Here is a 25,437-nt window from a genome sequence, read left to right as displayed (position 1 = left end):
ACTCTCCCATGAGGCGTGTTTCGCTGGCTCTGTCTTCTTTAACTTTTAATTTTGAAATAATTATAGACTCATAAGAAGTTGCCAAAATAGTACAGAGAGACCCTGGTATCCGGACCCATTTCCCCCAATGGTGACCCCTAAAATCATAAGGAAATATGGAGGCCAGGGAGCTGACACTGGTTCTGGCTGCAGGCCTGAAGCAGACTCCACTAGTTGCTCCATCATGTTTTAAAAGTGGGCATTTCTTTTACATATTGTATACACACACATATATAAATATATAAATTGATTGATTTCAGAGGAAGAGAGAGGGAGAGAGAGATTGAAACATCAATGATGAGAATCATTGATCTGCTGCCTCCTGCACGCCCCCTACTGGGGACCAAGCCCGCAACCCCGGGCATGTGCCCTTGACCGGAATTGAACCCGGGACCCTTCAGTCCACAGGCTGATGCTCTATCCACTGAGCCACACCAGCCAGGGCATAAAAGTGGGCATTTCCGTGCAGGCCTCTCCGTGCAGGGATGACAGTGGTAACAGCTGCTCTTTGTGAGCGCTCACGGAGGGCCAGGCCTGGCACCCAGTGCCTCGCCAGCATCTCACCCCGTATGACCACAGCACTGGGAGGCAGGGGGTCCTCTGTTACCCGCACGCTACAGAGGAGGGAGGGGGCTCAGCAAGGATGCCCCCCCCAGGTCCCTCAGCTGTGAGGGTGCAGCTGGACCTGGAGCCCGGTGGACGTGCGGCAGCGTCTGAGCTGAGCCTTTCTCTGCACTGGCGGCCGCGCTGGTGGCGGGAGCGGGTGGAGCCCGTTTCCTCCCATCTCGGCGTCTTTCTGCTGGAGTGTGGGCTGCCTCCTGGGCAGCGGGGCCCCCAAACCTGGACGCTTATTCCTTCTTGAGAAAGAAATGCGAGCCCAAGGCCTCGAGCGTCGGGTGGACGGTGCTGGACGGACAAACAGGGCCACACGTCACAGAGCGTCACGGCTCGGGCACGTTCGCCTTCATTAGCCGTTACCACATGTCGTGCCGATGGATGTGTTTATATTCTTCTTCTTCTTGGGGAAAAAGAATTAAAACATCATTGCAGGGCCCTAGCTGGTTTGGCTCAGTGGATAGAGTATCGGCTCACAGACTGCAGGGTCCCTTGTTCGATTCTGGTCAAGGTCACGTTTGCAGGTTCCCTGGCCCTGGTCAGGGTGTGTGTGCAGGAGTCAACCAATCGATGTGTCTGTCTCACCTCGATGTTTCTCTCTGTCTCTCCCTCTTCCCTCCCACTCCCCCTAACAATCAACGGGAAGATATCCTCGGGTGAGCATCAACCAAGAAATAAAACATGAATCCGATCTTCACAGGCCCCTTGAAGCCCTGTGCACAGAGTGGGTCGGCCCTGCGGCAGGAGTCAGAGGTCCCGGGGGCATTGCTTAGGGCAGCTGGGCATTCACTCATTCCCTTCACTCACTCGTTAGCGCAGGTGTGAGGAGGGTCCGGCTGTGACTGGCCCCCTCACCCGGGAAAACGCAGGACCCCCGTGACCAGGATAAACGTGTCTTCTCTGGCATCAGGACGCTGCCGCTCACGTCGCCGGGACCAAAGGCCACCCTGGGACCGCGAAGCCCTCGGAAGCTCTTAACAAAGGGGTTTCTAAGGACAGAGGGCGGCCGGCAGAGGAAGCCGCCGGGAAACACGGGGAGGGCCGTGCGGCGAGTTTTCTGGGCAGAGAACCAGCAGGGACCACGCGTTACTGATGAGTGGGCTGCAGGGATACAGGCGAAGGTTGGGAGGGTGGCAGGCGGGCTGGGGGCACCGGAGATGCCACCGGAAGTTTTCTCCGCAGTCGTCAATGCTGGGTCTGACTGCTTGTCTTTCCAACTGATCTACTAATCATATCTCCTCAAATTTTATATCCCTGACCCTTGTAAAAGGATTGCATTGAAGGCGCGTTTTAAGCTGCATTTTAATGAGTCGATAAGAAAGCTCAGAATTATTTAAAGCTTCTTAGAGAGGATTACGGTTGATTTCTCGGGGGAGTTCTGGGGTGGAGGAGAGCAGAGACGCTCTGCCCTGCTGAGACGGTTTTACATTAAGGAGGCGCATCATTTGGGACGAGAACCCCTAAGAGCCGTGCAAGAAGCCCCGTGCCAGCTGCCGTCGCATGGACAGGGCCTGGTCTCTGAGGGAAGGGGTGGCATCCCGAGCTTCCAGGCGAATGTTAGACCCCCCGCCCCCAACCCTGCAGTTGGCTCCCCACCCCCTGGAACCCGAATTTTCTGGTTTTCTGAAAAGGAGCCTGGGAGAGCCCACCCGGAGAGCGTGCACGAGGGGCGCAGGCCCCGTGCTTATGCCCCAGTCACCACTGGGCGCCCGCCTAAGGCTGGTCTGCAGTGGGGGCGTCCCGGGATCCCAGGCTGGTTCCAGTCTCCCTGCCCAGGCGGTGCGGGGCAGGCAGGAGGCCCACGGTGGGCTGGGCTTCCTTAGTACTGGCAGGCTTTCATGGCCGGGGCCGGGGAGGAATCCGGGGAGCTGGTGGGAAAGGGGTCGTCTAGCCCAGTGATGGCGAACCTTCTGAGCTCGGCGTGTCAGCATTTTGAAAAACCCTAACTTAACTCTGGTGCCGTGTCACATATAGAAATTGTTTGATATTTGCAACCATCGTAAAACAAAGACTTATATTTTTGATATTTATTTTATATATTTAAATGCCATTTAACAAAGAAAAATCAACCAAAAAAATGAGTTTGCGTGTCACCTCTGACACGCGTGTCATAGGTTCGCCATCACTGGCCTAGGAGCAGGAGGAAAACAGAAGCCGCGGGAAATGGTGCTGGCAGCTTTCTTTGCACTGAATCACCTTTGAGCTGAAAAGCTCACGTGTCTTGTGTTGCCACCGAGTCAGGAGGGTCCCGACAGCCGCCCTCTCGGTTCTCGGGAGGGGGGCGTCCTCCTCCTGGCTTACAGAGGGCTGGCTTCTCCTGGGTCCACACTCCCCAGGAAAAGAGCGAGCGAATCCTCTGGCTGCTTCTCATAAGGGCGCTGATCCCACTCAGGAGGGCCCCACCCTCACGGCCACATAGCCTCTGGAAGGCCCCACCCCCTAACTCCGTCACACCGAGGGTCCTGATGTTGGGGAGACACAAACATCCAGCTCGTAACAGCGTGGCTCAGGGGTTAAGCGTCGACCTATGAACCAGGAGGTCAGGGTTCAATTCCCCGTCAGGGCACCTGCTCAGATTTCAGGTTCGATCCCCAGTAGGGGGCGTGTGGAGGCAGCTGACCGGTGTTTCTCTCTCATCATTGATGTTTCTCTCTCTCTCTCCCTCTCCCTTCCTCAATAAAAACATTTTTAAAAAACACACACAAAAAGACAGACAGCACCCTGGGGACCTCAGGTGGGCACCTGGTGTACCGCACAGGTCGAGGGGCAGGTGGCCCCCCCAGCCGCTGTCAGTGCCGAAGGCATTGGGGTGCCCTCCCCTCTCCAGACTTCAGGGTGCACCTCGGAGACCTCGAGCAGGTCCCTTCAATAAGCAAGACCCCATCGGCTTTTACTACTTTGGGCAAAATAAAATTTGCTCCCGAATAAGTCAGAGCTCCCTGGCAGCTGTGCAGGCCCGCGGGGTCCTTTCTGCAAAGGTCTGAGAGGCCAGGGACCAAAAGGTGGGGCTCCTCTGAGGCGGGTGGGGCCGGGGGGGGGGGGGGGCGCTTGAGGTGACCAGGAGAGACTCCTCATCGAATAAAGAGAGGACTGGGCCCGGAGACACCCACCTCAGCCTCCCCTTCAGACCAAAACCACGCGTTCATTTGCATTTAGATCTCCTCGGCTCCCTCTTCATCTGAAGACAAATCCTCACAAAAGGCTGCTTAATTAGACCAAATTAGATTTCCGCGCGGCAGCTTGTCATTCATTAGGAGACGCTGTCCGTTTCCAGTTTGGTAATTACCGGCTGGTCCGCACCGGTTTGCGGGCGAGCGCCCCAGCGGCCGAGGGTGCGGCGCATTCCCGATGCGGTGCAGGGGGAGGAACACTTTTATAAAACCGGCCGCCCTATACGCCGGCTCGAGCCCATCGCCGGGTCTGCTGCGGGAATGGGCATGCTCACGGCGAAGCCTTCAGTGATTAATTGTAGGAGCAGCACGGAGCTTGGTAATTTCCCAGCTAAAAGCTCAGTACAAGCAGATCTCTTGTGTAGCAATTACACCGCCTGTTTGAAATCTGTACCGGAGTCGGGCAGCCCGACTGCATCTGAGAAGCCGCCCCTTGAATCATTTATAGCACAGCCCTCCTCCCCTGTGCATCGCTCAGCTGCCTCTTGCAGGACGTCTTCCGGGCGCTGAGACCTCCTCTCTCATCGCGCACTCCCTCCTCCCAGCCACCGGCCGGGCGGGTCCAGGGCTCAGTCGTGGACACAGACCCAATGGGCAGTGCTGGGGTCCGGGGAGGCCCTGGTGGGTGGGCTGGATCTGGCTGAGACCTGTTAGCTCAAAAGTCCACCAGACCAAACTCTAATCGTCACACCTCCAAGTGCTTTCCAACACAGCCCGAGGAAGCAGACTTCTAGCCACGTAGGGCCTGTCTGCATTGCACACCCTCCCACTGCACTGGCACGCCGGGCCGGTGTGGCTCAGTGGTTGAGCATCGACCTATGAACCAGGAGGTCACGGTTCAACTCCCGGTCGGGGCACCTGCCCGGGTTGCGGGCTCCATCCCCAAATCATCAAACTCGCTTCCTACACTCCCCCAGCCTCGACCAGGTTATATGCATCTCTTCTGCTCCAGGGTACCAAGCAGAGGCCCTCACACCCTTCCCTGTAACGCAGCAGCACAGAAGCAACCGGAAACAGCCCTGCAGGCCGCAGAGAGGGCCGCTGCCCGCCGCCCGCCCGGCTCCGCGCAGAAATCAATAGCATCCTTATTAGCAGGCTCCCTGTGCAGCCGCGTCCCAGCTCCGCTACCCGGCATGCTAACAGGTCAGCTGCCTTTTCGTGTTAAACTCCTCCTCATTTATTACAATGCCAGTTTTTTATTGACATGGAAATAAAACTTACAATCAATGAGATGTTATGAAATATACATCAAAACGGGAGTCGCTGGAGCTGGTGTTTTCATCTGTTCTCGGAAGGAACAAGGGTTTATCAGGGGGAAAAGCACCGAACGTTTTCCTTCCCTGATACACTCGCCGGTTTTCAATGAACCGACGAAGAAAACGGAAACGCAAACAGAGGGGCCCAACAGCCTGATCCCGCAGCTGTCAGAACTTAAAACGCTCCGCTCGCCTCTGATCTCGGCTGTGAGTTCTGAGAAGTACACAGATCACTCTGTGCTTCTCCTCTCTCCTCCTCTCTCCTTCTTGGTTTCCTCTTATTCTTCTGGTTTCCTCTTACTCTTCTGGTCTCGCCCCTGCTGCCTCCGTGGCCACTGGCGCTGACCCCGGGCAGCTGAACCCACCAAACGACCAGTGAGCCTGCCGCCGCGCCCTCCTCCCGCGGTCAGCCCCACACGGCCGAGGAGACCGCGTTCTGTTCATCTCTCTGCGGCCCAGAAACCTCCTCCTTTCCGGTCGAACCCCACACCAGGGTGGGCTCAAAGGAGTTCCTCCCTTTTCCCACCGAGCGGCCCCAGAGAGGAAGAGAAAGGAAGAGCCGCCCAGCCGCACACCCGTCCGCTGCGTGCCCACCTCCGCGCCCCCCCACCCCCGTCCACCCCCTCCCCCCGCCCCGGGCGCCTGACCTCATGTCTCCTCGAAACCTTGTCTTCTCATCCGAGTGGGGATGCGGGGATGGCTGTCCGTTTCACACAGCAAGGAGCTGAGACTCAGGTCACACAGGGAGGAGGGTCAGACGGGTTCACACCCGCCTGCTCACACCGAGGGCCGCTGGGAGGCCCTCTGAGAAGGCCTGACCGAGTGCTTCTCTTTTTCCCCTAAAGCCGTAGACCCCACGCAGATGTGGGTGTGACAGTATCCGAGGCTCGCCAGCCGGTCGGGATAGGACTTCTCCCCCAGGAGCCTCTCCTGGCTGTCCACGGAGGTGCCCGCTCCTCTCGGAGCCTCGGAGCCTCAAGAGATTGTGGCCTCAGAGGGGATGTCTCCGCCCTCCGGTGTCCCCGGGGCAGACGAGGCCGAACACCAGCTCCCAGGCTCCGGACTCCCAGGCCGGCCCCCCTCCCTCCCTTCCCTGCAGCCTCCTGAAGTGAGGCCTCAGGGTGCCGAGGGCCATGATGGGAGTGGGGCCGGCAGGTCCGCCTGCCCTTGGGCTTCCCTTGACACAAAAGGTTAGGAGACGCCAGGTGCCTCCAGCAGGCACACCTGCACCAGCTGCCGCCACAGGGACCATCAGAGCAAGGAGATGGGAGGGGCCGACCTCAAATACGCAGTCCCAGCCTGGGCCCCCCAGCCCCCACTCCCTCCACCCTCCACCCAAGCCCACAGTCTCCTCCTTCACCATCTCAGCGTGAACCTAAGAGGAGGCTCCTTTCGCATTTTATCACTCAGGAACTTGGGGTGCAGGGTAACTCGTTCGAGGCCACCCAGCTAGACCTGGAGACCCAGTGTCGTCCCGAGAGCCACGCTGGTAATTCGGGGTGCGAGCCTCACCGCCTCCCTGTTTTGGAGGCACCCGCTCCTGAGGGGCTTGTGACTCGGCCCCGGAGTGTCTGGGAGCTCGTTCCCCCGGACGGTGGGTTTCCTCCGAGTGGCCGGGCCGCTCGCAGTCGGGGTGACACCCGGCCGGTTTTTACTGCTTTTGTTTTGTTTTCATCCAAATCTTGGTGACTTTTCCTCCAACCTCTCGCGTTTGCCTTTTTCAAAATGTTTTTCAAAACGCACCGCGTCCCCCTCATCCCCCTAAACCCGCTGCTGAGTTACGGGCCCCCAGAGGCCCCGGCTCAGAGCGATGCGTCCGCGCTCCGGGCCGCCGCCTTCGCCGAGTGTAATCAAACATCAAGCTAAGTAGCAAATAAATCTCTCGATCTCATAAGCTGCACAGCGAGATCATGTAAATGCAAATGAAGGACCTGGCCTCCAGCTGCCGAGGGGGAGGGGAGGGGGGAACGCGGGCGTCACCGTGACCGCCTCCCGCAGCGAGGCCATACATCAGCCACGGTCCCGCAGGCAGCAGCGAGGGAGCCGCCACCGGAGGACAGAGGAGCCGCCCCGGCCAGCGCCCGAGGCCGGGCGAGGCCCAGTGGAGGGCCAGGCAGGCGCGGTGGGGCCGGAGAGCTGTCCCCACGCCCGCTCCCCTCGGCCTGAGTGGCAGGGCTGCCCAGGCCTTGCCAACAACGACAACGCAACAGCAGCAACCCGTTTGCTGAGCGACACGCACCTGGGCCAGACGCCACCAATGCTCCGCGCGGCCTGCGGAGTCTTCCGGCCCCGAAACGCAGACGAGACCAATGAGGTGACTTGCCAGGCGGCTGTGATGTCGACCCAGGAACCAGGAGGTCACAGTTCGAGTCCCAGTCAGGGCACAGGCCCTGGTTGCGGGCTCCATCCCCAGTGTGGGGCGTGCAGGAGGCAGCCGATCCATGATTCTCATCATTGATGTTTCTCTCCCTCTCCCTCTCCCTTCCTCTCTGAAGTCAAAAAAAATATTTTTTTAAAAATTAAGTGACTTGCCCAAGGTCACCTGCGAAGTGGCAGAGCTGGGCCTCAGTCCTGGGTGACATAACATGCTGGCTCCCCTATCCTCCGGCTTGGCCTGGATCCCCCCCCCCGCCCAGCAGCAGCAACCTCAGCCCCGTGATAAATTCATAGCAGTTATACCCACAGGGAGGGAGAACCTGAACGCTGACCCTCGGCGGGTATATATGGCACAGAAACTACGACCGCACTCTGCCTTTTGCCTTTTTAGAATCCGAGTAAAATCCCGCCCTCCAAAGGCCGCCACCTCTAACTACACACCCTCACCCGCCGATAGCTTGTGTGTTTCCTGCCAGCATTTGTTTCCATGGATTTTCTCACATGGCCGCCTGCCACCATAGTCCATGTAAAATCTAAATCCTGCTGGGCTTTTTTCCCTGGACATTGTTTTATGGGATCGCACGCGGGTGTGGTCTTGTCGCGTGTGGCTTTAGCACCATTACGCGTGTTCCCTGCCACTCAACGCTCGCGCTCAGGGCCCGGCTCCGGAGCGGGGCGGCCTCTGCAGCATCGCGCACCTTGTCTCGCACGCAGGGTTGTTTATCGGCGGCTCTCATTACGGAGATAAATAAATACCCTCGATGCTAATCATGACCACAATTTGCATTTATATTGTGCTTTTCATTCGAGGACCTTGCGTCGTTGTGCAATAATGAACTACCCTCCTCGCGCGCCGGGAGTGTGTGCGTCCGCATGCCGGCGGCGCACACGGATATTTAATAACTGCCGCGTAACTGTGGCTTCCACGTGACCACCTTTAATGGGATGTGGGGGAGAGCGGGGCTTCTCAACTGTGGAACAAGCACTTGTTTCCTTTAGGCCAGCGGTTCTCCACCTCGGCTGCACATGAGAATCACCTGGGAATCTTTTTAAAATCCTGGTTTCTGGGCCTCATCCTCCGGAAATTCTGTTTCTTTGTTATGGGGTGGGGCCACAACATTAGTAACAAAGAAACAGAATTTCCGGAGGATGAGGCCCAGAAATCAGGATTTTAAAAAGATTCCCAGGTGATTCTAATGTGCAGCCGAGGTTGAGAACCACTGCTGTAGACGCTGGGCTGGGGGGTAATGAGCTGCCAGGAAGTGAGGTTCCTGCCTGGAGGCGGGTCCAGAACGCAGGCCTGGAGCCCCCCCGACAGAAAGCCCGGCTTCAGAGGTGTCCCGGCCTGTCTGTCCAGCGGGGACCCAACTCAGGCATCAGGAACAAAGCCGCCCGATGTCACCCATTCCTGCCTCTTCGGTGGCTCACGGGGACTGGTTGACAGTTTTTTACAGTAAAGAGAGTGGAAGAGAATTAGACTTGAGTCGCAAGGCCTGGTCGCTTGCTTTGAAGTTGTCCCAGGAAAATGGGCCGTGGCTAGGCTCCAGGGCCAGGGGCCCGCCTTCCGGAGCCGTGGTGACTGCGGACGAGGCAGCCCCCACGGTCCCCACGCTGGTCACGCTGGCCACCAGCTGCTCCGATGGGACTTCCGGGCCTGGTTCCCGCGCGGGTGTCCCGGCCTGGCCTTCCCGCCGGGGCTCGGAGGCCGCTCCCGTGCAGAAGGAGCCCAGAGAATCCCCGGCCCCCGGGGACGCGGGCAGAGATGGTTTTAATTAGAGCTGAGAGCTGGGAACGCAGGCGGAGGGATGACATCTTAATGAGGCTTAATGAAGCTGTCTGCTGATGGGGACAGCTGTCACCCAGAGCCGCATCCCAGCCAAGCCGGTGACGGGAAGCTCGGAAGCAGGCACAGTGTGGAAGCTGCAGAGGAGGGCGGGTGGTCGGACCCAACGCCGGGACTTCTCTCCACATTCGGCTCTTGAGGCTCACACCCCGGTGACGAGGGCCGGGCCGGGGGCCCCGTCTGAGTCCTTCCATATCTCAGGACCCCTCTGTGTGAGGCGGGCCTCTCAGAAGACCTGGAGGGTTTGCCGGAGGCGCCTTAGACTCAGCCTCAAGCAGGAGAAGTGGGGGTTGAGGTGCATTGGTCTGCGACCTCTCTGAGCCTCGACATCCCCGTCCGTCCTGGGGGACAGCGTGCTCCCTCCGAGAGCTGTCGTGAGGGGCTGCTGTGGGGGGAGCACTGAGCCGTGGTGTCTGAGCCGAGTCGAACCCCACGATGTTTCCTGAAGCGACAGCCATCTCCTTAACCCCCCGCCCACCCACCCACCGAGGAGCAGACCTCGCCAGGGGCTGAGCCTGCTTCTCACCAACTTCTTGGGGCATCTCTTCTCTCCCCGGCGACACCCCATCTGGAAGGTCAGAGGGGAGATGAAACCCTTCCATTCTCAGGGACTTCCAGGCGGGCCCCTCCCTCCCAGGCTCAGAACGCAGCCCGGAGGACCTCTGGGAGCCGAGGTGACTTGTTTGCCGCTGTGGTTTCTGCCATTGTGTGTGGGCAGCCCTGGTCTGAAGGTGGGTCTCCCGCTTGGCCACTGCCCTTCGGATGTGCGACCGCCATCCTGGGTGAACGGGTGCGAAGGGCACCCACCTGGGGTCGGGAAGCCACAGGACAGCGGCCCTGAGCCTCCTGGAGTGGCTTCAGCCACTGTCCCCACCCCAAGGGGACCCAGGCTCCGGACTCCTCACCAGAGAGCCGTGCTGCGCGTGGGCGTGAGGGCCCCGTGGGCTGGGTATAGCTGTGCCCTCTCTCTCCTTGGTGACCTGTGTTGCTGGGCCTTGGCCCTCTGGGCATTAGGGCCAGAGCACTCACTGGGGTGGGGCTGTCTCCTGCACCGTGAGGTGTTTAGCAGCCACCCTGGCCCCACCCCTGGTGGAGGGGAGTAGTCCCTTCCAACCCCAAATGTCTCTGGACATGACTCCATGTCCTGGGGGGCAGGGGGCAAAATCACCCCCAGCTGGGAACCACTGCTGTAGGGCGCTCTATGGAGTAAGTATGTCACAGCCCGGGCTGGCGTGTAGGGCTGCTTCCGGGACGCGGCTGTCACATAGCGTGGTGTGTGCGCATTCGCAGACAGAGCTTTGGGTGGACAGGGGCACCCGTTGCTGTTGGGGGCCAGGAGGGTGTTATCAGGTTGGCATACGTTCAGCTTTAGTGGACTCAGCTCAACAGCTTCCCACGGTGGCCGCACCAGTTCACACGCCCACCGAGGGCGCGAGCGCTCCAGTCGCTCCACACCCCCACCAACAGCACCGAGGCCGAGCACCTGAACCCGTGGGTCTTGGCGGCTTGGACATCCTCTTAATGATGTCCTATTAAGTCTTTTGCTCATTTTTCTACAGGATCTGCTGCCTCTTTCTTATTGATTTGTAGCAGCTCTTTATATATGATGGATACGAGTCTTTCGTCAGGTCCATGTATTGCAAGTATCTTGTCTCACTCTAGGGCCTACAGGTTTTTAGAGCTGGAGGGAGGCAATCTGTTCGGTTGCCCTTTTTTCAAGATGGATTTCATGAGGGCAGGGGCTATGCATCTTCTTTGTTTACCTTTAAACTCTGAGCACAGGGCTTGGCGCAGAGTAGGCAGAAAACAAATGTTTGTGGAGTAAAAGATGAGTGAGCCTCCCAGGGGGGTGATCTTTGCAGCCTGAGGCTCCAATGTGCATGGGCAGCTGTTGGTTCCCAGAAAAAGAGCGTGGAGAGTGAGGCGCCCGCCTCTTCCCCACCCCTCTGCCTGCCCGCCCGGAGTGGCAGCCAGCTCCCGAGTCTGCCTGTGGATCCTCTGCCAGCTGGACGCCTGCCCACCTGCACCTGCCCAGAGGGGGCCTCGCCCAGAGAAGTCACATTTTAATTAACTTCCCGGCAGTCATCAGAGAGGCCAGATCATTTTCATAAACAAATGAGAAGCCAGAGCTTCGTCTGCAGCTCAGAGGGAGTCACGTGGGAGGAATTCAAACAAACCAGCTCGCAGAGACCCGAGCACCCGGCACCCAGCACCGCCTGGAACGCTGGACCCCGGGGCACTCCAGGAAGGTCAGGGCCGGGGTTTGAGGGGGAAGGAAGAGGGAGAAACGTAGGAGGTTCTGTATGAAACAGAACCGACAGCCTCCGAGCAGGCCTTTCACTCACTCATTCCTTCATTCATTCCCCCTCCTATGTCCTCGCATCCACTGTGCTGGACCCTGGAAAGGAAGGTGAAAATAAAGACCGACAGGGGGCAGCTGGGAGTCTCTGTCCCTTCTGCTCGATGTTGCTGTGAACCTAAAACTTCTCTAAAAATTACTGTCTATTTTTAAAAAATTGTTTTTATTTAACCTTAAAATCCTATATAATAAAACCTAATATGCTGTGTCCAGTCGCCCGGTCGCCTGTTCAACCAATTCAAGTGTAATATGCTCAACTGCTCGCTATGACATGCACTGACCACCAGGGGGCAGATGCTCCCACCAGTAGGTTAGCTTGCTGCTGGGGTCGGCTGATCAGGGACTGAGCGAGATGGGCTGGACACACCTTGGAGCCCTCTTTCAGCCCCTCCCCAGCTGGCCAACCTCCCTGACCCTGATCGTGCACTGGTGGGGTCCCTCAGCCAGGCCTGTGCCCTCTCGCAATCCAGGACCCCTCGGGGGATGTCAGAGAGCCGGTTTCGGCCCGATCCCGCAGGCCAGGCAGAGGGACCCCACTGGTGCACGAATTCGTGGACCGGGCCTCTCGTAAGTAAATAAAGACTGAGTTCACAGTCTACGAGGGGAGACAGACATTAAACTGATTACCACACAATCTGTGACTTGCTTACACTACCTTGTGATTGTTAATGGCTTTACTGTGATATGATCCACACACCACACAACTCACCCATTTAAAGCTACAACCCAAAGGCTTTCAGCCTGTTCGCAGAATTGTGCATAGAAACTCAGGTCAGTTAAGTTCTGAGCCCCAAACAAGCAGAACAGACGGCGAAAGTTACCGGCGCCCAGGGAGGGAGCGGCTGCTGTGAGTGCCAGGGGTGCAGAGAGCTGAAGGAGGAGGACAGTAGAGGTTGGGCCAGGAGCAAAGGGCATTCCAGGAGGCTGGGCACCTGCAGAGCCTCGGGGAGGGGAGTGGGCTAGCCCCCCTAAACCGCAGGGCATCTAGGGGGGCGTGTCTGGGAGGTGAAGCTGCAGGGATGGGTGGGTTGGAGGGTGCAGGGCCCGGACTGCCAGCTCCAGGGAGGCGTTAATTCCAGAGTGACAAGCCACACAGGGGGTCCCAACCACCTCCCTCTACGCACTCAGGTCCCTGGGAGCCAGGGAGGTGGGACGGAGATGAGCTGGAAGGAGAGAGCGCGAGGGAGGAGAGGAGCCTGACACCGAGCACATTGAACTGATGTACTAAACTGCCTCTGGACCAGGGGACCCGGCAGGGACTATGGGCGCTGAGGGCGACGATGGCGCTCTGAGCGTGCAGGACAGGGCCCCTGGCCTCAGGGCGCCACGGGGGCAGTGTGGCCAGTGGCCCAGGCCAGACACGGTGCCTGAGGTCAATGTGGCTGAGAATGCACCGGGTAACGGTAACGTTTTTCCCACAAACCCCTTCGGGGCTCAGGGAGGAGGTCCCTAGAGACCCAGGGAGGGAAGGTAGTTGCCCAGCCCAGTGCCCAAGGGTGACAGGGGCGTGGCACTGGGAGGAAGGAAGCGTCAGGGAGGAAAGATGCCGGTCCTCAACGGGGCTCCTGGGGAATCCCTGTGAAAGGGGCCCTGTCTCAGCTACAGGATCCCGAGTGCAGCCGCTCACCGCTCACTGCAGGGACTGCGCCCGCCGCCCCCGGGGCCCTGAGGCTGCCCACGGGAGCGGGGCCAGCGGGCATCGGGGACTCCTGCGGGACATGTTAGAGCAGCGGGTCCGAGACCAGCCTCACCTCCGCCGTCTGTGCTCCCACAGGCTGAGCTCGGGAAGCCCCGGGAGCAGAGCTGCAGCCTCCCTGGCATCGACTTCAACTACGGGCTCTATGTCCGTGGGCTGGACGGCGGGGTCCCTGAAGGTGAGAGAGCACATAGGGGGCTGGACAGAGGGGTCCCTGAAGGTGAGAGCATGTCCAGGGTTTGGATGGAGGGGTCCCCGAAGGTGAGAGAGCGCGTTTGGAGCCGGAGCGCTCGCCCTGGGCCACTGCTGGGAAACGGGCCTGCAGCCTTGATCTGGGAGATCCCATGGTCTGGGCATGCGGGGCGGGGGGGGGGGGGGGAGGGGGGGGGGGATGTGAAGGACCAAGCAGGGAAATAGGAAGGAGTCAGCCTGGGTTTAAGCTGTGAGCCCGGGTGGGTTCAGGACCGACCCTCTGATTACCCAAAGGACACCCAGCTGCAGGCAGGGTGCTCACCAGCTGCTGGGATCTCGGGAATCCCCCCCCACCCCACCCCCCACCCCCCGGAGCAGCAGGCTGGCGGCAGCAGGCTCCGGGACCGGCAGGCACAGGACCGAGTGGCTGACCTCCCCGCTGACCTCCGGCCGGGACCCGTCTCTCCCTGCCCTCAGCCATCGGACACTGGAACGTGTTTAAGCCGCAGCCCACCCGCCACCAGGAGCTGAACCGGGATTACATCGCCACGAATCGCGGGGCGGTGAAGGCGGGCCTGGTGACCGCCCGGGAGACGCTCCTGTACAAGCAGCTCAACGACTTCCGCGTCAGCAGCAAGGACAACCGGCGCTACCGGAAGGAGCCCACCTTCATCCCTCCAAACATGACCTTCGGGATCCAGGCCCGGTAAGGCCGGCCGCGGGCTCCCTCCCTCACCGAGGTGGGCGCGGGCTTGGCAGTGACCAAATTAGGGCCTTAGGTGGGCGCATGACCCTTGGCTCCAGGGAGGGGCAAGCGAGCAGGCCTGGCAGTAAGTGCTCTTCACAAACCTTGGAGGCAGGGGTGGGCCAGAGGCCCGCCGGGGGCCCAGCTCCCAGCCCCGCCAGCACGAGGTTCTGTAGAGCAGATGGGGTTGCATGTCACCAATCTCAATCAAGCTGCCCTGATATGTCTTTAAAGGGAAATTCATTGGCTCACATGGTAGAGGTAGGGCTTCAGGCGCAGCTGGATCTGGTCCCAGCGCTGTCCCCGACTCTCCTTCCTTCCTGGATCCCGCGTCCTCATCGGGAAAGAGGATGTTACCGTGGTAACCGGGCGTCCGGGACTCTCGGTCCGTCTCATTTCGTGTCACCGAAACCCGGTGCAGGAGGTGGCAGGGCCGAGGCGGGGAGGGGTTGCTGGACCTTCCCAAGTTCACACAACTTCCTCACAGCAGGGCCTGTCCTGGGTTCTCCACCTGGAGTGTTTATATTTTAAAACATAACATATTAAAGTGTGCAGACATTAGCGGTCCCCTGGCTCAGAGCCCTCATTGAAAACAGGAAAACAGCAGCTCCGAGAGGTGAAGAGACTTGCCCAAGGCCACAGGCAAGTGGCGGCCAGACAGGAGCCAGCTCTGGAGCCAGGCGGGCGGACTCCCTGTCCAGTGCTCGCTCTCCCGCCCCCTTGGGACTGAGGTGAAGAGTCAACATCCAGCTTCTGGGCCCTGGGGCGCCGCTTTCCTACGTGCGACGGCAGAGCTTACGGTTTCTGGGTTCAGAAAGGACATCCATTACCGTCCGCTCTCAACACAAAAGCCTTAAATCGCCGCAAACCCCAGCGGCCACAATCCCAGCGAAGGACGTGATGGAGTGCCGGCCAGATCGCCCGCGATGGTAAATGGGCTTTGCATATGCAAATTGAATGGATTTTAAAATGGTATTTAATGACAATTTTCGTAGCAGACGTTAACATTAATTGCACAAAAATGAAAATGCTGCATTAGGTTGCTGTTAGCAGCAAATATCGCGGCCATAAAGCTTTATCTTTATCAACGGCGGCCCTTTCGGAAGTGACAGGGCCGCTCAGCAAATTGCAAGCAAAAGGGCTTTTATGGAACAAAAATAGCCCCCAAAGCAGGCCCGAATCAGCATCAATTTCACTTTATTTCTCCGTAAGTGGAGGTTAAATGGCTGTCGGGAAAGCTTTTACTGAGATGCCCAACCTGCCCGCACGCCCCTCAGCCGAACAGCAGACGCAGGGTGCAGTTAACAAATCCCACCCCCACCCCCACCCCCACCCCCACCCCGTAACGCGGCTATTACTTTAAAGTTACGGGGCCGAGGCCCGTTCTCCAATGATCACCTTTTATAAGCCGAGATTGTGTTTCTTTCTTTACTTTAAAAGCGTGTGTAAAACCAAACCCGATCACACTCGCCTGCCCGAGGAGTTGTTGGGGAGACTTGGTCCAATAAATACGTAAAGAAACAAATGAGCACCGTCCACTCACAACTACAGAGATGTGAAAAAATAAAAGTCAGCCCCACCTTAGACTCCACACAGGCCCAGCTCGCCGGAAGCCAGGGATGCCCGGAGCAGGGGGCGGGGCGTGCAGGGTCAGATGCTGACCAGGCTTCTTCCCCGCCCCCAATGCCCAGTCCTCCTGCCCTTTATATCGTCTGCAATGGACAACATACACGGATGGGAGGGGCCCCACAGCCTCCGCCTGCCCCTCCGCCTCCCAGCACCGATGGGACCCCGGCCTTTGCAGCGAGCCGATCTGGCTCCCAGGCCACACCTGCGGGTCACAGAGGGCCGCTCACGGGGACAGGTGCACTGAACCCACCAGCCTCTGGGCTGAAAGGAAGTGGGGACCCGCTCGTATCTGGAAAAGGGGGCCCGGGTCGGCAGGCCAACCACACAGATGCCTGTTCGGCCCGGGCAGTCGCTTTTTTAAAAAATGAAATGAGTCTCCACATTTTAGAAGCCAGGAGGTTTCATATCGACACCTGGATTTCCTGGTTCTCTGAAGAAGTCAGAAGCCCCGGCACCTGGGTGGGCACTGCTGCCCAGCCCCACCCAGCTGCCCTCTCACTTTCTTCATCGCCTGGGCCGCTGGGCACCGAGCCTGCAGCCACCGGTGCTCCTGGTCATCGCCATCCCTCAGCGACTGCTGCCTCTGTCGGTCCTCCGATCGTGTGGGGGCGCCCCAGGCGGAAGCAGCCGTGACGGACCTTCCATGCAGCGGGCGTTTTGCACGCGTGGTCCCCTCGGGCAGGGGTCACAGGCCAGGACAGGGAGGGGACACCTGGCTGAGGCTGGGTCCGTGCCGTCGGCCGGCTGCTGGGAGGACCACGCCTCTGGCACCAGGCAGCTGGGAGAAGCCCGGGCACGCTGGCGACCGTGTCTCTGTCAAACCTCAGAGTTCAAGTCGGGGAGGAATTTTCAATGTTCATTCCCAGAGGGTGAGGCCGTAGCCCAGACCGAAAAGCACGCTGGGACCCAAGGTTTATAAACAGATATGTCCGGAGGCCAGGCATGTAGCTATTAAAGAGGCACTTAATTATTGATGCGTTGTAACAAGTGTTTGCAAATGTTCACATGCCCCCGGCACATCTTAATTGTGACTGCTCCTAATTGGCCCAGCGTTGTCCATTATGATGAGTCAGGGTTGGGGGGGGTAGGGGAGGACAGCGAGAGCTGGGCAGCAGCTGGTGCTCCTGGCAGATTCCGGACGCCCAGGGTTCTGCCACCGCCCTGCCCAGAGCCCCATGCCACACGCAAGGCGAGGATGCTACTGGGGGACCCATCCCTCAGTGCCCGACAGGAGCCGGCTGGAAGGTGGTGGCGCCCGCTTTGAACTAAAGTGGCAACTATGTGTTATCGTTACTATTACATGTCAGACAGCGAGCTGAGCACCCGGATGCCGCCCGCCTCTCCTTAAATACTCTGAGCAGCCCAGTGAGTGCGAGCCTGGAATCTGGCATCCCCTTCTTACAGGAGAAGAGGCAGGGGGTCAGAGGGGAGGTCATTTGCCCCTGGCTGCTCTGCATCGTGGGGCCTGGTCTGATCTGATCTGATCTGCCTGCCTCGCCCACACAAGGATGGAGGTGACAGGCTCCCAGAAACTCCACACCCTGGCTTCGGCCTGGCTCACCCCAGCGGCCTTGGAATCTGAGTACGAAGCCAGGGACCACGTAGTTAGGTACGAGCTCCGGTAGAATACGCAGTTCACCCACCAATGAGTGCAGTCTAGACTGGAACACATCTGCTGGAAGCGTTCAGACCACAGGAAAGTGAGAAACACAGAGAGGGAGGAACCGCTGCCAGCCAGCCGTCCGCGTGCGCTCTGCCCGCCCGGCTTCCAGACGCCTTCGCCCGGCACTGACAAATGGGAAGGACGAGGGTTCCACGGGCTGTTAAAAAACGCCTGTGCCCGGCGCATTTGAATCTCTCGGCCAAGCTGATTTATTTTACAAGTTGACAGTGGGCCCATCCATCACTCCGGGGCCGCCGGCCAAACTCCAAGGCGCCCCCCCAAACGCCTGTAAAATGCTAACCAGTCCCTTCCCGGGCAGCTGTCTCAGGGCTGTTCCTGAATGGGGAGGCCTGCCCCCGGCTGAATGAACCCGGGCTGACCACAAGGGGGAGCCTGCGGGCCTGGCAGAGACCCCTCACCTTTCCTGACCGCACCCTGTCTGCCTGGCAGCGCTGACAGCAACCATCATTAACTAAGACGCCCCCCCCCTTCCCGACTAACGGTGGTGGGACTTAGTTTTTCGACGTTACATTCGCGCAAAAGCAATACGCGTTCGGTAGAAACTGCTTTGGATTTTGATCTTTCCTTGTGACCCTGGGGAGGCGGTGATCGCGGGTGAACAGCTGACCTCTGAACAGTCCGGTGAGTGCCTTTCCACGTAATTTCCACCGGCGGCGGCGGTGGCGTCACACAGCTCCATCCACCGCAGTCGGGAGCATCTGCCGCTCTCTGCTTTACGCCCGTCCGCTCCACCGGACCCCAGGTCCTGGAGGGCAGGGCCACCGCTGTGTCACCGGGTTCTCAGACACAGTAGGCACGCAGTAAATGTTTGTTGGGGAGAAATAGGGCCCAGGGCCCCTTAAGGCTTTGAGGCAGTTGTTGAAAGTGAAGAGACCGTCCCTCTGCGACCCAGCGAGGAGATGGGGAAGCCAGGAGTCCTGTGTCATTGCACAGACTCTGCTCTGTCCCCCTATAGCTGCCGTTATGAATCAGCCTGTGGGCCTGGTGAGGCCGCCTCAGAGAATGAATGAATGTGTCCTTTGGCCAAATTAATAGAGGTAGCAAGTCCAGAACAAGGGAGGTGACCTTCCCACTCAATTCTGCTGCCAATTGAGGAAGGGGCCAGGGTCAGTCCATTTGGGGGAGGCCCATAAACAGGAGAGGGGACACACCAGGATGGTGGACGGGATGGGGGGAGGAACCCCACAAGCCAGGCCCTGGGAGAGGGAGCCACTGCTCCTCCCAGCCCGTCCGCCATGGAGCGGCCCAGCAGCGGGATGGCATCTACAATGACAGTCACAGGGATCCACAGCCGGCGCCAGTGAGCACGTGGGGGGCCTGGCTCTCCGCAGAGTGACCCAGCCCCGCATCTAACCATGGGGAAACCGAGGCACAGGGAAGCATGGGGCTCAGGTCCAGGCAGTTCACACCAGGACCTTCGCACTTAGTGCCCAGAACAGACTCTCACAGGAGGTGGGGGTGTTGGCTGGCCCCCCTGGACCCACACATGCTGCCAGGCCGGGGCCTGGGACACCCCAAACCGGGTCCAAGGGGGGCCCGTCCTCAGAGCCAGCTGCGTCCTGGGCGGGGCCTGGGACACCCCAAACCGGGTCCAATGGGGGCCCGTCCTCCTCAGAGCCAGCTGCGTCCTGACCGGGGCCTGGGACACCCCAAACCGGGTCCAAGGGGGGCCCATCCTCAGAGCCAGCCGCGTCCTGGGCGGGGCCTGGAGGGGGTTGTTCGGAGAAGCCCAGGCAGGGCCGTGCCCTGGGGCAGGTGTGGGCAGGCCCTTCCTCCCTCCTGCCTGGAGCCCAGCCTCTCGGGGGCCTCCCGTCTCCCCAGCCTCCTGCTCGCTGCTGCCTCCCACGCAGCTCTGTGGCTGAGCCAGGGAGGAGACATTTTTCATGCGCGGCTTCTCCCTCTCCGCTCGCCCGCCGGCACCCAGACAGAGATTTATCCCCGCCCGAGGCTCGTGGCGCTCAGAGCAGGGAGGGCTCAGGGAGGCGCTGATGGGCTCATAATGGATAGGGCCGCCGCTCCCCCGGGCCTGTCCCGCCCGAACCCCATCATCCATCAGGAGCTGCGGGGCCGGGGTCAGCGCTAACGAGGCCCAGCCGCTCCCCCTCGGGGCCTCCCGGCGCAGCGCACAGGCTCCACGCCTGCTTTCGAATTTTCCAGAGCTGGGCCTCGCCCGTCCGCCCGCCCGCCTGTCCGCCCACCTGCTCGCCCGCGGTGGTGGGCAAAGCATGGGGCGTGGGCTCAGAGCCTGCCCGGCTGCCCCTCTCCTCACCTCGCAGCCTTCAGTCTCGACACAAGTAGAGGCATTGCTGGTTCTGCCCGTCCGGTGACATGGTGACCCCTGTGACATGGGCCACAGAGGAGCTGGCACTGCTGGGAGCCAGCCAGGCCCCCGGTACCTGAGTCGGACACTTCGCCCCGGGCCCTGCTGCCACACCCACTGACCGGACAGCAGAAGCGTTCACGGGATGAGCGTGTCCTGCCGAGAACCAGTTCAGACGGTGGCTCCATTCATGCCGGCGCCCCGGCGCCCGCGTTAGTTTTCATTAATCACATTTCCAGCTTCTGTTTCTTCGGCTCCCGTGCAGCACGTCACGGTGCTCCATTCACATCTTCTCACGGGACCCTCAGAACAGCCCTCTCGGCGGCAACTCTCTCATCCCCATTTTACAGGCGGGGAAACTGAGGCCCAGGGACTTTGTGCCCAGCCACACGGCCACGTTTCTTACCTCCACCTGCGCTGCGTGTTCATTTGGTGCCCGCCTGTGCTGGGCGTTGTGCCGCGCGTTTGGCACACAGAGGGGAAATAAGACACAAAATACAACAGGCATGTGGTGTCAAAAAAGGCGTAAACTGCACACTTTGCAGCCCTTTCCTGCCCTTGAATTTGATGTCTTTGGTGGAGGAGCTGTGTAAGTTACAGTTCAAAAAAAAAAAAAAATACAACAGGCTGCTAACGGGTGAGACGGCAGCGCAGTCCCCGAGGCCTCTGGGTGGGCCGAGGGAGGGAGGGAGGACACAGAGAGGCCGGGGTCACATCTGGGTTTGCTCACGGCTGCATCCCCGGTCCTGGATACAGTCAGTGCTCAATAAGTGCCCGTGGACTGACTGCACGAGAAAGAACAGACAGCCTGATGGGCCGCATCCGGTGTGGACACGGCCGTGCACGAATGCCGAACACGTGCGGTGACCAGCTTCTTCCCGGCACGGATGTGTCTGGCCTTGGGCTTCAGCTCTTCACTTCCTGGGCCCCTGAAACCAGTCACCACCCACTTGGTGGCTTTGAGACACGGAAATTCATTCTCTCATTGTCCAAAAGCAGGGTGTCACAGGGCCGCACCCCGTCCGCAGGATCTAGGGGGGAGCCCTCCCGCCTGGCCAGTTTCCGGCAGCTCCTCGCCCTGCTTGGCTTGCGGCCCCATCACTCCCACCGCTGCCCTGTGGCCACGGGGCCTCTCCTCTGTGCCCCGTGTCTCCTCCTCTCCTCCCTCGTGGCAGGCCCCTTCTTGCCGGCTGTAGGGTCCCCCGATAATCCAGGTGGCCTGTCTCAAGGTCCTTAAGTTAGTCTGCAGCGCCTCCTTTTCCGAGGCAGGTCACATTCACGGGTCGGGGGTCAGGAAGAGGACATATCTTTGGGGGGCCACTCACCGATCACCCCAACGCAATCATCAAAGCATCTTAACGCAAAGTCAGAACGTCCTGCATTTGGGAGTCACCGGCTTTGAGAAAACCACCTTCAGATTCGTTATCTGACGATGGCGGCCCCGAGGGTCTCGTTACACGTTACATGCTGCCCATCACGTCCTGGTGGAGAAGGGAGGGTGTGTGACCGGCCGAGCGGCAGCCAGGGCCGGACAGGCGGGGCGCCTCACAGGAGCAGACGCTGCCGCCGCCTTTCTCCTGTTCACGAGGAAACTCGGGCAACGACAGGTCCCTGGACCCTCCACTCGGGTTTAACACGGTGCCCTCAGCCGCGGGTGCTTCCCAGCCTTTTAGTAAAATTATTAAAGAAACAACAGATAAGAACTCCAGCTCGAAGCCCTCCTCAGCCTCCCCGCCCGCGCCTTCCCTCCGCTCCGGGGCCTCCTGAGGTCGGGAGGCACAGGCTTCCCACCCGTTCCCGTTTGCTCTCCCGTTAGACTTCCCTGAACGATGTGTATTGTTCGGTGTGGTTTCCGACTGTGTAAATCACGCTGCATGGCGACTTGCTTTTTCACTCCCGGCGACGGCAAATGTCACCCCGGTCAGCCGTCCCATCTCCCACCCGGTGCCCGCTTCTCCGCTGCTGAGTACCCGTGCTGTCCTGCGCCCCGTGACCTCCTCCATGTGCGGGATCCCTCGGGCCCTCCCCAGGGTGGCTGGGCTGCAGCGGGCCCTCCTCAGCTAATGCTACACGCTGGGGTTCTCACCCCGGCCCAGCGCCTCCCTCCCGGGCAGGGACGCCCCACCGGCGACTCACCTTCCCCAGGTGCCGGGATACTGAGTGGCTCCCATGTCCTTTGGGTCCGGCAAGCCTTCCCTGTCCAGAGGTGCTCAGGCCACAGCCAGCCGTGCCGGGGGGAGGGGGGGTGCGTAGGGAGAGCCCCCGGTTTCAGGCGCGAGCACCCCAGGTCAGGAGGAGCCCTCTCTAAGCCTCCCAGCTCTGCCGCCATCCCTCGCCCTCCGCTGGGCACGTGCAGGGAACTGCTAATTGAATTCACCCTCGTGAAAAATGTTAACAAATTGCAAATGACCTCTTAGAGGAATTTAGAAGTCAGGAGTGTGCGCTCCTAGGCCTCCCTCCTCTGTCATTAGCTTGTATGTTGGATCCACAAACAATTAAAACTACCCACCAGCCCAGAGGTCCCCTTCTCTAATTAGCGCCGAGTCCTGCCAGGGAGCGAGGCCGCTCCGTCACCGCCCCTTCCTCCTGCTAGTTGGAAAAGACAGGCCCTCGGGCCAAGGGGGGACAATTAAGGAAAAGGTGGGGGTGAAGGGGCTGCAGCTGTCCCTCGGGAGGAGGTGCAGCTCAGGGCCCAGGGACCACATGGGCCAGACTCTCCTCGGGAAGGGGCATCCTGGTCGATGCAGACGCCTGGGCCCGCCGGCCCGTGAGTCAGAACGTCCGAGGTGGCGCCCCGGCACCTCTATGGCTTCTGAGCTCTCTGCGTGATTCTCGTTCACCCTCAAGACTGTGTCTCCGGCCTCAGCGTGCGGCGGGAGGGGAGGGCATCAAAATGCAATTTCTGATCCAGGCCGAGCCCGGTGTCTCCCGGCTCCGGGCAGGGGCTGCAGCCCGACTTCCCAGCCCTGGGCACTCTAGGTTCCGTGAGTACCTTCCTCCATTGAAAAAAAAAGTTAGCTCAGCTGGCAGGGCTCAGTGGTTGAGCAGCAACCTATGAACCAGGAGGTCACGGTTTGATTCCTGGCCAAGGCACATGCCTGGGTTGCTGGCTTGGTCCCCATAGGGGGTGTGCAGGAGGCAGCCAATCAGTGATTCTCGCTCATCGTTGATGTTTCTCCCCCTCCCTTCCTCTCTGAAATCAATAAAAATATAGTTTTTAAAAAGAAATAAACACACACGTATAAGTCAGTCGGGGACTTCTGAATAAGAGGGGAGACTCTCAGTGTCACTATCCTGGATGCGATTTTACCCTTGAATTTCACAAGATGTTACCATGGGGGGAACAGATGTCACCGCGGGAAGGGGCCCTGGGACCTCTGTTTTCTTTCTTATAACTGCACTAGAGGCCCGGTGCACGAAATTTGTGCACTGGGTGTGGGGGGAGGCCCTCAGCCCGGCCTGTGCCCTCTCACAGTCTGAGAGCCCTCTGGGGATATCCGACTGAGGGCTTAGGCTCGCTCCTAAGCCATCAGTCAGACATCATTAGTGTGTTGTGGAGGTGGGAGAGGCTCCCGCCACCGCCGCTGCACTCGCCAGCCATGAGCCTGGCTCAGGGCTTCTAGCTGAGCAGCGCTCCCCCTGTGGGAGCACACTGACCACCAGGGGGCAGCTCCTGCATTGAGCGTCTGCCCCCTGGTGGTCAGTGCACATCATAGCGACCGGTCATTCTGCTGTTCGGTTGATTTGCATATTAGCCTTTTATTATATAGGATGTGAAATTGGCAATGATCTCAGTTGCAATGTCAATGTAAAGAAAGTAAAAAAAAATGATTTAACGGTGGTTTTGGTACTGTGTGGGCAACAGTAGTCAGAATTGCTCGGAGGAAAAATCCGCTGTGTAACGTACGGCACAAGTGCAGTGCTCAGCACACGGTCATGGAGGTCACCTGGCACGCCAACGAATGAGCCCATTCAGGACGCCTCGGTTGTGGGTGGAGGGGAGGCGGCCCCAGTCTGAAGGGCACCTCTGGGTGCTGTCCGAGCACACGAGGGCACCCTCCCCGGGCCCCCTCGGTGAAGGAACCCATCCAGAGGGGCTGGGTCTTAGATGGGGCCCCTGTCGGGTGTCCATCGTGATTTAGAACCCCAGGGGGAAGCCCAGCCCCCCAGCCTCCTCCCAAAGCAGACCCTCCATGGTCCACGGCGTGCTGTGAATGTCACACCAGCCGAGGAGACACGGCCCGTCCTGGTGGCCACTGTCCACTCCGCCGGCCCGGAGGCCGTGTGGGCGCCCGCGCCTCTCCCGCCCCCCGGGGCTGCCAGCACATTAGAGATGGATTTTAATTTCATTTTAACAAAATAGCTGTCTCCGCTGGAAGGAGCATCAAGCGTCAAGGAAGGGCCCGTCTGGAGCGGAGTCGCGTTGAACAGACCTCCGCGCTGTCATTGATTTTCCGGGAAGAAAAAAATCGCCTCCGGCTACTAAACCGAATTAGTAGTCACTGATGACCAATTATTTCAGCCGCCGTGAGCGGGGAGCCGCACTGAAATCCGGTTTGTCAGACCCAAGGCTGCCTCCTCCAACACCTTTCAACGCATGTGTACCTGAGTCCCTCAGAAGGTGCCCGCAGCTCCCCTGCTCCGCCAACTTCTCCGGCTCCGCCAAGTTTTAATGAGCGGCTCAGATGAAGACGGGCTGCCATGAAAGGGGCCCCTCTAATCCACAGAGCGCGCTGCGGCAGCGCGGAGCCGTGCGGGCAAATCAGAGCTGTCAGCCCTCACCCCCGCGCGCACCAAGTGTCAGCCTAATGTTTGCAAATGATCATCTCCGGCCCCCTCGCTCCCTGGCGCCTGCGTCGGAGATCAACCCCCGGTCTGGGGTATCAATCGCCAGGCAGCGAGATGGACTTGATGGAACTAATTTGAGGTTTCCTGCAGGCCTACCCCGAGCCGGCAGGCTTCACCTCACGTCGTCCCCGGCTTTGACACCGTTTTGCGGTTAGTGGGAATGTCAGGCTGGTGAGGAACTTTCCCGGGCCGTTCCTACCAGGTTATCAGCAAATAATTTGTCCGGGCCCCGAGGCGGGCTGCCCAGAAACAGAGGAAGTCCTGAGCAGAGAGCCTGGGACCCCCAGGACGGGACCACCAGGGCGCGGCTGCTCTGGGTCGAGGGCACACTATTGGGGAAGTCAAATGTAGAAAATGACAACTTGACTCTACCGGCTGGGCCACCGGGACAAGCCACTGGGACCACTCAGACCCGCTTTGGGGTCCTGGCCCACAGGGGAGCCCAATTTGGAGCCTGGATCCGCCCCTTGGCTGCTCCCAGGCCACAAGCAAACCTCAGGCAAGTTGCTTCATTTCTCCGAGCCTCAGTTTCCCCATCTGAAAGCAGGAATGCTCGTCCTCGCTCTCAGAGTCATAAGGAGTCACCGAGACTGTAGCTGAAGTGCTCACCGTGGGCTCAGTACAGTAAGTGCTCACTAGACTGGGGGGCATGTGTGAATCTCCGT

The 25,437-nt window shown here is 59.7% G+C and overlaps 1 protein-coding gene and 1 non-coding gene across 4 annotated transcripts in view; both read left to right on the top strand.

Annotated features, from left to right (window-relative positions):
* Positions 1-25,437, top strand: part of CFAP77 (cilia and flagella associated protein 77) — an 87,555-nt gene that overhangs the window by 33,141 nt on the left and 28,977 nt on the right. For 2 of the 3 annotated variants that reach the window (XM_070430006.1, XM_070430007.1), the window contains exons 2-3: positions 13,433-13,532; positions 14,024-14,252. In XM_070430006.1, coding sequence (XP_070286107.1) covers positions 13,433-13,532; positions 14,024-14,252 — 329 coding nt within the window. The remainder of the gene's footprint in view (positions 1-13,432; positions 13,533-14,023; positions 14,253-25,437) is intronic. The other variant, XM_070430008.1, reaches the window with a different exon arrangement.
* On the top strand, positions 20,372-20,526 carry LOC139021327 (small nucleolar RNA SNORA13). The gene has a single exon (XR_011473448.1). It is a non-coding gene; the product is annotated as a small nucleolar RNA SNORA13 (small nucleolar RNA).

This window comes from Myotis yumanensis, unplaced genomic scaffold (genome assembly GCF_028538775.1).
Source record: "Myotis yumanensis isolate MYYU_CA2020_CCGP unplaced genomic scaffold, mMyoYum1.0.hap1 SCAF_12, whole genome shotgun sequence".
Taxonomy (NCBI): Eukaryota; Metazoa; Chordata; class Mammalia; order Chiroptera; family Vespertilionidae; genus Myotis; species Myotis yumanensis.
This window is presented reverse-complemented; position numbering and strand designations above follow the sequence as displayed.